At 40.8% G+C, this 14543-nt stretch overlaps 2 protein-coding genes across 2 annotated transcripts; both read right to left on the reverse strand.

The window, feature by feature from the left end:
* Window positions 1–2414: 2414 nt before the first annotated feature.
* On the reverse strand, window positions 2415–7632 carry LOC117453395 (protocadherin gamma-A11-like). The gene is made up of 2 exons (XM_071204528.1): window positions 6446–7632; window positions 2415–3676 (listed from the first exon to the last, which is right to left on the reverse strand). Exons 1-2 carry the CDS (start codon window positions 7630–7632, stop codon window positions 2479–2481), a joined length of 2385 nt encoding a protein of 794 aa, XP_071060629.1. The 3' UTR covers window positions 2415–2478.
* A 1066-nt stretch (window positions 7633–8698) lies between these two features.
* Window positions 8699–11083, reverse strand: LOC139434539 (protocadherin gamma-A11-like). The gene has a single exon (XM_071204486.1). The coding sequence runs from the start codon at window positions 11081–11083 to the stop codon at window positions 8699–8701; it is 2385 nt and encodes a 794-aa protein (XP_071060587.1).
* Between the last annotated feature and the right edge of the window lie 3460 nt (window positions 11084–14543).

Raw genomic sequence — 14543 nt, forward strand, 5'->3', positions numbered from 1 at the left:
GCAGTTAACAAGACCAATGCAAGTGAAATATGTGCAATATTTGATTTATGTATGTGCAATAGGGAAAGTGCTGTACCTGTATGTTTCTTGCTTGTTTCTTTGCGATGTGATATGTGATCTCTGTTCTGTATCTATGACGGATTGTCCTGAATGTTTTATGTTGTATTATCTCGATGCCCAAGACAAATTTCTCCTAAGGGAGACAATAAAGCTCTATATATCTATCTAATGCACTATAAAAACTATTTAGAAAACCTGGAAGAGAAAGTCCCTTAATCGGACAGCATGACCGCCTACCTGTGTGAAACTCGGACTGTATCTTCATGGCAAAGTGATGTTCTGTCAATTCCTTCATAATCTAATAAACTATTTAAAATAGTCTACACATAACCAAGCCAAGATCCTCACAGTGAAAACACAAACTGAATTATATGTTGTTGTTGTTGTTGTTGTTGTTGTTGTTGTTGTTGTTGTTGTTGTTGTTTTTTACCGTAAACATATTTCTCCCAAGAAAGTGAGATGGGAGAGCAATCAGCAGAACAAACTCAACTTGGACTGGGCTCAAATGCAAAGCATGCATTCTATACTCTCAATACGTTGTGAGTGATTCAGTTGTTAACGTATGTAAATCAGCCTGTTAGATATCAATAGGATGTGTACTATGACCTTAAGTGCAAGATCAATATACAACTTTAAATGTATTCATGTGGCAGACACTTTTGAACGAGGCAATGTACAAATGACATCCCATCCAAGCAAACTTCTACAAGGAGAAACCTTATCGGTTAAGTTTAACAAAGCTCAGTTTGAAAATTACCATTAATCAGTGGCACAAGAATGCATATTAAAAGATTGAGACATAAATACATGATACGTTTTTTTGAGAGAGGTTTCTGCCAGAAACATTTAGCAAATCGGTCAATACTGTAAATAATATAATATAAAATACTGCAATAGAAGAAAAAAAGGTAACACTTTATTTTGATAGTCCATATTTAACACTCAAAAAGTCATTAGTTGACATTTAGTAGCATGTCAACAGCGTATTAACCAATATTCAACCTTACTATCTGTATATTGTGTCAACATCTTCAAAATGGACAATCAACTACTCAAAATCAATCTGTCAGTTGAAAGTCAACAGGGTCAGGTCGACTATCTGTTGAGAGTCAAGATGTCAACTAAAGATTACATTAAGCATTAGTTGATGATCAACAGATAAGCAACTTTAGAGTTTAGTTGACTATCTGTTGATCGTCAACTAATCTAGAGTTGACTATCAGTATACTTTTAGTAGGCATTCTCCACTAAGCGTTTGTAGGCATGTGTTAGGACTATCCAATTAAAGTGAAAACCAGGTGAGAACAGTAGAAAGTCTATAACCTATCAACAGAACACATACATTCATCCACTAATTATATGCAACAGACATGGGAATAAAGCGAAATGTTTTGCACAACTGATCACAAACTTTATTTATTCATTATGTATGGAATGTTTGAGTTAGAAACACCTGTTCCTGTTTTATTTGACTAATATATAAGATAAATACAGAAGCCTAATGCATTCACTTGAGAAAAAAAGGTTTTTCACAAGAACTCACAATCTACAGATAGTAAGGTTGAATATCGGTTAATAACCTGCTGCAAAAAACATGTTGACACTCAACAGACACTTTTTGTAAAATCTATAGATCAACACTTGTACCTTATATTCTACTGGCAGTTAGTGAAATGCATACTTGTCTGTTGAAACAGTGTTGTTGAATGTCAACTGATGACTTGTAGAGTGTTAACTGGACTATCAAAATAAAGTGTTACCGAAAAAGACTCTGCTGACTTCAACTGAAAACATAAAATTGCCATGACAGAACCAACATTTTCCAAGTGTCAAGAATCTATTAATATGTAAAAAGATGTAAAACGAAAATCAGCAAGTGTAAAAAATGAAGACTAAACAAAAACTTCAACTAATGAGCACAAGGTTACATCTTAATTGTACACAAACTAAAATGGTACCCTGCTTGAAGTCAAATCGATTTTGAAATCTGAAAAACTTGCTCGTTGAGGAAAATGATGACAAATAGGATGGCATGGACGTATACACAATTAATTAAAAACAATGCCTTGATTTTATAAATGTCCTGCTGTTCAAAGTGCAATTCATTAAGAATAGAATATTAGAAAGGAAAACATGTTAGAAATTGTTTTAATTAAGTAATTGAAAGAAGTTGGTCTACGTATTTATACCTCTTAAAACTCCAAAGGGAAAATGTATCTGGATAAAAAAAGGGAAGACAATTCCAGCTACTTCAGGACGATGAACACAACTTTCCTTATAAGGTAGTCCCTACCTCAGGAGTTGAAGTTACATTTATTTCCACGACATTAAATTGTCTAAAATAGTCGTTTAAAGAAAGAGAACGGCAAAAACATATCTGAGCAGCTTGATCCCATGTTGCAAATATAGATGTCAACATTAAGTCACAACAATTCCTACCTCTGGGGAAGAATCACAGTCTCCAAACACTTCAGCAAAGTCTGAAGGGCTTTTCCTCAGAGTCTGGTCAGCAGGCAGTGTGTTGTCACTGTAAGATGACACGAACTTAAAGTCACTGGTTCTGGAACCTGTTGTCAGGTAGGCGTCATAATTGTAAGCGCTGCGTAAAGTTCCTGTTCCGTCAACATCTGCGTAATTAGGAGGGAGATAAGTGCTGGGGATGGCGACTGCTCCATCAAACAACAGTCTGGGCTTTCTCCTGCGACAAAACCTCACACCCAGGATGATGATGATGAAGGTGAGGAAAAAGGTGGACACGGACACCAGCGCGATGATCAGATAAGAGGTCAGTTTGGAGTTCTTCTCATCATAAGAAATGTCCTTCAGTTCTGGCACCTCAGCCAAGTTATCAGAGATAAGTAAATACATGGAGCAGGTGGCAGAGAGAGAGGGCTGTCCGTTATCTTTCACTGACACAACAAGGTTCTGTTTCATGCTGTCAGACTCAGAAATGTCCCGCTGTGTCCTGATCTCTCCGCTGTGGAGACCAATAGTGAAAAGTCCCGGATCAGTGGATTTGACTATATGATAGGACAGCCAGGCGTTCTGTCCGGAGTCCGCGTCCACCGCGATCACTTTGGACACCAGAGAGCCTCCGTGTGCAGCTTTGGGGACCAGCTCGGTCATGAAGGAGTTGCCCTCCGGGGCGGGGTACAGTATCTGAGGAGAGTTGTCATTCACATCCGATATGAACACACTGACGGTCACGTTGCTGGTGAGCGGAGGAGAACCGTTGTCTCTGGCCATCACGTGCACTTTAAAACTCCTGAACTGTTCATAATCAAATGTCCTCACAGCGTGGATCACCCCCGTGTCTCCGTTAACAGACAGATAGGAGGACACCGGGGCACCGTTCACCTCACCGGGTAACAGAGAATAAATCACGGTACCGTTTTGTCTCCAGTCGGGGTCTCGAGCAGTAACGGAACATAAGGTGGAGCCAGGTTTGTTGTTTTCAGTCACATGTGCGCTGTAGGACTGCTCCTCAAACACAGGTGGGTTGTCGTTGATGTCTGCTACAGATAACTGAACAGTTTTAGAGGAGGACAGAGGGGGAGAGCCCTCGTCAGTGGCAGTGATTGTAATGTTGTAATCAGACACTAGTTCACGGTCCAGTCAACACATCCTCACTCCCAGGTCGGCCTATGTTGACGTTATGTCAAGTCCCCTGCCGGCTTTTTCCAACGCAAGGGGGGGGGCCTTAGCGTCCATTTTCAACGCAAGGGAGGGGGCCTTAGCGTCCATTTTCAACGCAAGGGGGGGGGCCTTAGCGTCCATTTTCAGCTTTCCGGGATGTCCATGTGCTTCTATGGACGCTCATGGAAGCACGGCATTCATTTGTGTCGACTGCCATTAAAGGCAATGTGAGCGTCCATTCTCATTGGATAGCGGAGAATTGTACACCCGGAAGTAAATATTCCCCTTACTGACGATTGATTTTACAGTGATATCTGCACTACTCATCGACTAAAAAACACCAGATTATCCTTGTTAATTACACAACATTGATTGGTTTAAATTGTGTGCAATGCTTTTGTATTTTTCCCCTTCGATTCGGAGAAACAAATCTTTTTTCGGAGTAAATGATGGCAGAAGACACTACACTACCCAGAATCCCCAGCTATCATTTCTCCCTGCAGAAAAAGAAAACATGGCCGAACTTCGTTTTATTCTGGGTGTAAAATGCCTATTTTAAAGTTAGTTTGGCCATTAAAATGCGTTTTGATGTCATTTGATGCGAGAAATATGAGTTGTTATTTCAGATTATGTGTGCAGTGGATGTCCATGATCTTTAGTTTGCTAGTTATTACGAAGATTACTTCAGGAAATTGCGTCCAACGTTTTCATTGTTACCAAGGTGGTTGCTAGGGACGCTGCTATCGATATTATTTCTGTTATGTTGTGTAACTGTTTAATGGTGTTATCTTTATTGCTACCCCCTTCCCCGTCAATGTATAGTGTTGGTCCACAGCGCAAACATATTAGTTAACAAAATCCGCATCTAAAGATACGTTATTTCCCCCTGTGCAATTCCAGTCTCACATCTCACAGCACATCGTCATTAACAAATACCGGAAACAGACCGAAAACGTTTAAAGAAAATAAAATAATACCTTATTCCGAGTGTGCTTGCTTTTCTCTTTGAAAGTCATCACATAACGGCATTGTAATACACGGTTCGGCTGCATTAAATATTACATATCTGCCGTAGTTCTGTATTTATAGCCCTGATGAGAAGACAAACATGAGGAACTGAAAACGTGACGTGGATCATAAATATATCAGCCATTAAACAACATCTTACATTTATTTTCACACAATACGTCTCTTTGCCGTATCAACACTAATTCGGCTCACTTTTATATTTGATCCAATTGGTAGATAGGCTGTATTTACACCATAAAGGTGCACAGATGATATAAAGAGACACCTGGTGGTTAAAGCATGTTATTGAATTTCATTATTTTTATTATTAGATATTAATAGGATCCCTATAAAGTATATTCATTACTCGTTATTCTCTACTAATAGTTAATTAAAGACTGTATATAATGACTATTTTGCACATCCCGTTCAAGATTTCAAGATGTTCTAAGGTTTATTGACATAGGCCTACACAACTGTGGTGTAGTTCTGCACTGAATGAAAAACTTGGGTCGCAGGTTCCTCAATAGTGCATTACAAGACATCTATCAATATGTGTGCATACCTCCAGCAATGTGAACTATGTTGAAGCACTTACTTTAACTGATATTATACATAATGTATTATGCTCTTATAAGATGTATGCAGATATTTCATCTCCGGCCTTGTCAGGTATTGAACAATCAATAAATAAAGAACACAGAATTGTTAAATATAAAACACAGAATTTGTGTGATTATACTAAATGATTTTCAAATAAACACCACTGCAGATTTAACTGTTACACATGCTGATGTAACGCAAATGTTCCAACTTGGGATCAATAAAGTATATCTTATCTTAAGCTGATCGATGGCTACTGCCATATTTGCAAAATGTGCCTATGAACCTTGACAAGTGCATGTTTCAGGCTTATCAATTAATGTAATGCAATGTAATGTTATCAATTAACAACAGGAGGGGTCACAAACATAAGTCCAGCTGTTAAATAAAGCTCTTCTGACCTTAGCTGGCGTGTGGGTATATATATTAATACTGCCCATTATGGGCACCAGCAATTTTCACCCATTTATTAATTATATGTTTTAAATGTGAGTGTTTCCTGTCCCCTAAACCTCCAGGGATGTACACAGTTTAATACTGGCAACTTCTTATTATGGGAAATACGAAAACGTCTTTTAAAACTACAATTCCCAGTAGAGACGTGCCATAGATAACATGTTGCGAAACAGAATAGCCAGCATGTGTAGTTCTGGGGACGGGGTGGGGGGGGGGGACGACGACGACGACGCGGTGGACCCGTTCAAATCCAGTTTTGAACAGTCTGCCGTGGTTCCATCCCATTTCAAGTGCTGTTCGAGGCTCGGTAACCCTCGGAGCACACTCTCCAATCACAGAGCTTGAGGACTATCACGGGGTTTGTCAAACAGAGCACATGGTGTAGTCCAAACGATAGCTGGGGATTCTGGGTAGTGTAGTGTCTTCATTGCCTTTAAGGGCAGTTGACACAAACAAATGCCGTGCTTCCATGAGCGTCCATAGAAGCACATGGACATCCCGGAAAGCTGAAAATGGACGCTAAGGGCCCCCCCCTTGCGTTGAAAATGGACGCTAAGGCCCCCCCCCCCTTGCGTTGAAAATGGACGCTAAGGCCCCCCCCCTTGCGTTGGAAAAAGCCGGCAGGGGACTTGACATAACGTCAACATAGGCCGACCTGGGAGTGAGGATGTGTTGGTCCAGTTGTCCTGTGGTCACCAGAGAATAATAGTTTTTAATAGAGGGAACCAACTTAAAAGGGGCATTATTCCGAATGGAGCAGCGGACCTGTTGGTTATTTTCCGAATCTGCATCCTGCACGTTAATGATGCCCACCTCTGAACCAGGTGACATGTTCTCAGGCACTGGATTTGTCAGAGATTTCACATAGATTATAGGTGTGTTGTCATTAACATCTCTGACGGCAACTGTTACCTTTGTATAAGACGACAATCCCAATCCATCCTTTGCTTTAATGCGCAAATCATATGTCATCGCAGCCTCAAAGTCAATTGCACCATTCACTTTTATTTCTCCGATTTTACGGTCAATACTAAAAACTCTCTTTACATCTTCAGTCACGTGTCCAAATTCATACGTCACATCTCCGTTGACTCCCTCGTCTGCATCAGTAGCGCTAACTGTGACAACTACAGTGTCTACAGGAGAGTTTTCAGGCAGACTGGCTTTATAGACGGCCTGGCTAAACACTGGGGCGTTATCATTAGCATCCAGCACAGTGACGTGTATGACTACAGTACCTGATCTCCGAGGAGAGCCTCCATCTAAAGCTGTGAGGAGCAAATTGATCTCTTGTTGTTTTTCACGATCAAGTTCCTTTTCAAGAACAAGCTCTATTGAGTTTCCATCAACAGCCAAAATGAAATTATCATTCTTTTTGAGGCTGTACTGCTGAACTGAATTCTGCCCTACATCCGCATCGTGCGCCTCCTCTAGCACAAAACGAGCCCCCCTTAACGCTGACTCATGAATTTCCATATTTATTGATTCTTCTTTAAATTGTGGCGAGTTATCATTAATGTCTTGAACGTGTAGACTGAGCAGATGCAGTTCCAGGGGATTCTCCAAAACAATATCGCGTTTTATTACACACGACAACTTTTCTCCACAAAGCTCCTCCCGGTCGATCCTGTCGGCAACAATTAAATCTCCGTTGCTGAGATTGATGTCACAATAACGTTTGCGGTTTCCTGTGGCATCAATGCGGATATTCCTAGTAGACAATTTACTCGATTCCAGGTTAAGATCCTTCGCTATATTCCCAATAACGGATCCACGCTTCATTTCCTCTTCAAAGGAATAGCTCACGTCCCCATTCACGTGTTTCAACAATAGAAAAAAAACGAAGTAACTCAGTCTGAGCTCCATCATGACGATGTGTGTTGGAAAGCAAACGGTTTTCGCTAAGATTGCAAATACAACAGGGATCATCCAGTAAAATCAAGAGAAAAACGATGGCACTTTAGTAACTCTGACTTCCTCCACGGAACAAGAGCAACTGCAAAATACCCTTTCGGTCGTCTGCACCCCAAAGGGTGGAGAGGTAATGTTTCACGTATAGCCTGGCCAATAGCGACACCATGAGTGGAATAAAGAAATAGACGCTATATTCTAGTAGTATTATAGTTTTAAATATTTGAAAAAACAAATGACATCGCAAACTGATCAAGTGATATCAATAACATTTCACTTTCACACTGTCGGTCGCAACAAACACGACGTACATGTAATGTGGAAATAAAAAGGTTAAAAAAAGAAGGTAAATTCTCCTAATGAAATACAATTACGCAAACATAGTCTCTGACGGGTCACTGACCTGGTAGACTAAGGCACAGAGGAACCCAAACAAATATGTTCTTATAATGCATCGAGATGCAAAGACAAAGAGTAAAAGATCCAAACCATCATATCTGTTGAAATGGGTAAAGATATCATCACCCCTTATAAAAGTAAGCATAATGTTTACTGCAAATTAATGCTCACTCAAAGGGCTGCCTAATGAAACATACAGACAGACGGACAAAGCATGCAGGCACAAAAAGGTGGTAATAAATAAGGACACTTAAATGCGTATCAGCGAGCATACAATATCCCACTTCATTTGTATTATTGGCTTATTTTGTATGACGAAAAAAGCAAACTGTCAGATAAAAATACAAATACCTAGCAGTAGAAACCTCTAAAATAATTTAAGAATATACACTGCTATTGTAAAAACCGATTATTAAGAAAATATATGTTCACAACATTTTGTTGCTGCATATGATGAGGTTGGACAATTGACGAAAACAGTTTGGGCTTTGAAAGAAAAGGTTAACTCGGGATCTAAGTGGCTGTGGGCCGTATTTATATACAAACTCAAAAGTAAAAATGCTTCTGAAATAAGAAGGGAACACAATTGCAGAGCTCTACTTCAGGAGGATGAACACACATTTCATTATATGGGTGGTGTCCCTACCTCAGGAGAAGAATCACAGTCTCCAAACACTTCAGCAAAGTCTGAAGGGCTTTTCCTCAGAGTCTGGTCAGCAGGCAGTGTGTTGTCATTGGAAGATGACACGAACTTAAAGTCACTGGTTCTGGAACCTGTTGTCAGATAGGCGTCATAATTGTAAGCGCTGCGTAAAGTTCCTGTTCCGTCAACATCTGCGTAATTAGGAGGGAGATAAGCGCTGGGGATGGCGACTGCTCCATCAAACAACAGTCTGGGCTTTCTCCTGCGACAAAACCTCACACCCAGGATGATGATGATGAAGGTGAGGAAAAAGGTGGACACGGACACCAGCGCGATGATCAGATAAGAGGTCAGTTTGGAGTTCTTCTCATCGTAAGAAATATCCTTCAGTTCTGGCACCTCAGCCAAGTTATCAGAGATAAGTAAATACATGGAGCAGGTGGCAGAGAGAGAGGGCTGTCCGTTATCTTTCACTGACACAACAAAGTTCTGTTTCATGCTGTCAGACTCAGAAATGTCCCGCTGTGTCCTGATCTCTCCGCTGTGGAGACCAATAGTGAAAAGTCCCGGATCAGTGGATTTGACTATATGATAGGACAGCCAGGCGTTCTGTCCGGAGTCCGCGTCCACCGCGATCACTTTGGACACCAGAGAGCCTCCGTGTGCAGCTTTGGGGACCAGCTCGGTCATGAAGGAGTTGCCCTCCGGGGCGGGGTACAGTATCTGAGGAGAGTTGTCATTCACATCCGATATGAACACACTGACGGTCACGTTGCTGCTGAGCGGAGGAGAACCGTTGTCTCTGGCCATCACGTGCACTTTAAAACTCCTGAACTGTTCATAATCAAACGATCTCACAGCGTGGATCACCCCCGTGTCTCCGTTAACAGACAGATAGGAGGACACCGGGGCACCGTTCACCTCACTGGGTAACAGAGAATAAATCACGGTACCGTTTTGTCTCCAGTCGGGGTCTCGAGCAGTAACGGAACATAAAGTGGAGCCAGGTTTGTTGTTTTCAGTCACATGTGCGCTGTAGGACTGCTCCTCAAACACAGGTGGGTTGTCGTTGATGTCTGCTACAGATAACTGAACAGTTTTAGAGGAGGACAGAGGGGGAGAGCCCTCGTCAGTGGCAGTGATGGTAATGTTGTAATCAGACACTAGTTCACGGTCCAGTTGTCCTGTGGTCACCAGAGAATAATAGTTTTTAATAGAGGGAACCAACTTAAAAGGGGCATTATTCCGAATGGAGCAGCGGACCTGTTGGTTATTTTCCGAATCTGCATCCTGCACGTTAATGATGCCCACCTCTGAACCAGGTGACATGTTCTCAGGGACTGGATTTGTCAGGGATTTCACATAGATTATAGGTGTGTTGTCATTAACATCTCTGACGGCAACTGTTACCTTTGTATAAGACGACAATCCCAATCCATCCTTTGCTTTAATGCGCAAATCATATGTCATCGCAGCCTCAAAGTCAATTGCACCGTTCACTTTTATTTCTCCGATTTTACGGTCAATACTAAAAACTCTCTTTACATCTTCAGTCACGTGTCCAAATTCATACGTCACATCTCCGTTGACTCCCTCGTCTGCATCAGTAGCGCTCACTGTGACAACTACAGTGTCTACAGGAGAGTTTTCAGGCAGACTGGCTTTATAGACGGCCTGGCTAAACACTGGGGCGTTATCATTAGCATCCAGCACAGTGACGTGTATAACTACAGTACCTGATCTCTGAGGAGAGCCTGCATCTAAAGCTGTGAGGAGCAAATTGATCCCTTGTTGTTTTTCACGATCTAGTTCCTTTTCAAGAACAAGCTCTATTGAGTTTCCATCAACAGACAAAATGAAATTATCATTCTTTTTGAGGCTGTACTGCTGAACTGAATTCTGCCCTACATCCGCATCGTGCGCCTCCTCTAGCACAAAACGAGCCCCCCTGTCTGCCGACTCTTGGATTTCTATATTTATTGATTCTTCTTTAAATTGTGGCGAGTTATCATTAATGTCTTGAACGTGTAGACTGAGCAGATGCAGTTCCAGGGGATTCTCCAAAACAATATCGCGTTTTATTACACACGACAGCTTTTCTCCACAAAGCTCCTCCCGGTCGATCCTGTCGGCAACAATTACATCTCCGTTGCTGAGATTGATGTCACAATAACGTTTGCGGTTTCCTGTGGCATCAATGCGGATATTCCTAGTAGACAATTTACTCGATTCCAGGTTAAGATCCTTCGCTATATTCCCAATAACGGATCCACGCTTCATTTCCTCTTCAAAGGAATAGCTCACGTCCCCATTCACGTGTTTCAACAATAGAAAAAAAACGAAGTAGCTCAGTCTGAGCTCCATCATGACGATGTGTGTTGGCAATTAAACGGTTTTCGCTAATATTGCAAATTCAACAGGGATCATCCAGTTAAATCAAGAGAAAAACGATGTAACTTGGACTGCTTCCCTCGAACAACAGCAACTGAAAAATTACCCGTTCAGTTGTCTCCTGCCAAAGGGTGGAGATGTAATGTTTCACAGCCTGGCCAATAGCGACACCATGTGTTGAATAAAGAAATAGACTGTACATTTAAAACTTAAACTAGTAGTAGTAGTTTCAATTATATGAAAGAACAAATGAGATATTCATTTGATAAATTCAATTAAATTCAAAACCTTTATTTATCCAGGTAAAATCCCATTGAGATCAATGATCTCTTTTTCAAGGGAGACCTGCAGCAGTAGGTTCAAGAAGACATAAAAACATAAACAACAGAACAACAAAAGGACATCATACAGCAAAATGTACAGGGATTACAATTTACATATCTAACCACATGTACAGGTACCAACAGCATCTGATTTTGTAGCATCCAACCGAGCTTTAAAAACATGTAGTGGTACTAGCTTGGTAATTTTCCATTCTTTTTGCAGACTGTTCCATGTTAGTGGAGCTGCACATCGAAAAGCTTTCTTCCCTAAGACAGTCCTAGCACTTGGCACATTTAATAAAACCACAGCATGCGATCTCAGGCAATAAGTACTTTCAATTCGCAGAGAGATCAGGGAGCAGATATAAGATGGTAGTTTATCCAACATGGCTTTGTAAATGAAAAAGTACCAGTGACTGAGCCTCCGTACAGTAAGTGATGGCAAAACCGCCTTGGTATACAGGGTACAGTGATGCGTAAGTGCTTTACAATTTGTCAAAAATCTCAGAGCACTGTGATACCCAGCATCTAACTTGCTCAGGTAATTGGCAGGTGCAATCATATATAACAAATCACCATATTCCAGCACAGGTAAAAAGGTCACAGTGACTAGCCTTTTCCTGGCCTCAAGCGAGAAACAGGACTTATTTCTGTAAAAGAAACCTAGCCTAACCCTCAGCTTTTTAAGGAGGTTATTTACATGAAATTTAAAAGTGAGACAATCATCCAGCCAGATACCCAAATATTTGTAACAGGTAACCACTTCAAGTTGTATTCCTTGCGTAGTTACAATATCCAAAGCAGTCTCCGGTGTATTTTTAGCTTTAGCTTTAGAAAAGAGCATTAACTTAGTTTTATCCACATTTAAAAGAAGCTTTAATTCAGAGAGCTGAGCCTGAATAATGTTAAAAACAGCCTGTAATTTAACAACAGCCTCATTAATCGAGGGACCTGCACAGTACATAACGGTATCGTCCGCATAAAAATGTAAGGTTGCTCCTTCGACATTTTCACCAAAACTATTAATATAGATAGAGAATAATAGCGGACCTAAAACTGAACCTTGTGGTACACCATTAGTGATGTTTAACCACTCAGAAGTGAGCCCATCAAAGTGAACACATTGGGACCTTTCAGAGAGGTAGTTCACAAACCACCCCACTGCATGGCTGGATATGCCAATACTGACCAGCCTCTGCTTCAAAATGCGATGATCGACGGTGTCAAACGCTTTGGAAAGGTCAACAAATAGAGCTGCACAACTCTGCTTATTATCTAAAATACTCGTAATATCATTCACCACTTTCATTGTGGCAGTGATGGTGCTGTGTTTCTTTCTGAATCCTGACTGATGTTTCGACAGGATGTCATTTGTACATAAAAACTCCTTTACCTGTTCACTCACTAGGCGTTCAAGAACCTTAGCCAGCACTGACAATTTAGAGATGGGTCTATAATTGTTTAATAAGGTGGCCTCCCCTCCTTTTAGTAGTGGCAGGACATACGCTGACTTCCTACTTTTGGGATTGTGTTAGTGCTGAGGGAGAGGTTAAAAAGAGAAGTAAGAGGTGGAGCAATAAAATCTGCAGCTATCTTTAAAAAGAAAGGTTATACGTTGTCCGGACCAGCCGGCTTTTTAGAATCTAGCTTGGTTAAGACTTCACGAACAACATCAACAGTAAAAGGAGTAAAACTGAAAGGGTTTTCCAGACCACATTGTTCTGTGTCACAGACTGTGGTGTTCACAGAAGCAGAATTAGAGACAGAATGAAACAGAGAGCCACAGGACGCAAAATGCTCATTAAAACAATTTAACATGGTAGCCCTATCCGATATAGTGCCAGATGCTGTGGTAAGGCACGGAGGTAGCTCATTACGGATATCACCGGTGGATATCGATTTTATGGCTTTCCAGAATTTTCTAGGGTTGTTCAGGTTCTTTGTGGTTACTGACAGATAATACTTAGATTTAGCACTTTTGACATGTGAAATGAATCTATTTCTTAGCTGCCTAAAATGCAGCCATTCTACCTCTGAGCCTGATTTCCTAGCCTTTGCCCAGGCCTTGTTTCTCTCATGCAGGAGACTAGACAGTTCAGCAGAAAACCAAGGATTGTCTCGTCCCTTCACTCTAAATGTACGCAGGGGTGCATGTCTATCAATGATCTCCATAAAACCAAGATAAAAATAAGACCATGCAGTCTCAACATCAGCACACAAATCGATTTTTTTCCCCCCCCAATCAAACCCAAACAGATCATGTACAAAACCCTGCTCCACAAAATGTTTTATGTATAAAGGGGTGACATCAAAAGCATTCCACTTTCCTGCACTGTCACAACACAATCAACGAGATAAATGTAACGTGGACATATTTTTAAAGTTAAAAAAGGTCAAGTCTCCTAATGAAATAATATTACACAAACATATGTCTCTGACAGGTCACTGACCTGGTAGACTAAGGCACAGAGGAACCAAAACTAAATGTCCTCATAATGTATCGAGATGCAAAGACAAAGAGTAAAAGAACCAAACAATCAAATCTGTTGAAATGTGTAAAGATATCATCACCTCTTATAAAAGTAAGCATACTGATTACTACAAAGGACTGCTCACTCAAATCACCGCCCAATGAAACAAAACGATAGACAGATAGATCCAAAAGTGAAAACAATAAATTAAATGATATGTTTGAAAAAGCATGCTACATTCTATCCGTATCTTTCCAAATCAGTTTCTTATTCAGAGTACACCAAAAGCATGCGGGCACAAAGATGGGAATGAGTAAGGAAACTCAAATGCGTAGTATCGGTCTACAGGGCACGTCTACAAGACAACATAAATAACTGCCTCACATTTGTAATAATAAACATACAAGTTGCACCCTGAACAATGGATGGCAGATATTCTCCAAGTTATAACAGACCAAGCCTCTGACCCTATCAGGCTTTACCAATGTTGTAATTTTTTTCTTTGAGAAAAAAGTTGTATCTGATGTAGGTTCCCATATCATTTCTATTATTGGCTAACTTTGTATGACGAAAAAAGCAAACGGTCAGATACAAATATTGCCTTATAAGAGATTTATTAAAAACCTGTTTACTGAAAGGGCG

Source organism: Pseudochaenichthys georgianus, chromosome 10 (assembly GCF_902827115.2).
Source record: "Pseudochaenichthys georgianus chromosome 10, fPseGeo1.2, whole genome shotgun sequence".
Classification (NCBI taxonomy): domain Eukaryota; kingdom Metazoa; phylum Chordata; class Actinopteri; order Perciformes; family Channichthyidae; genus Pseudochaenichthys; species Pseudochaenichthys georgianus.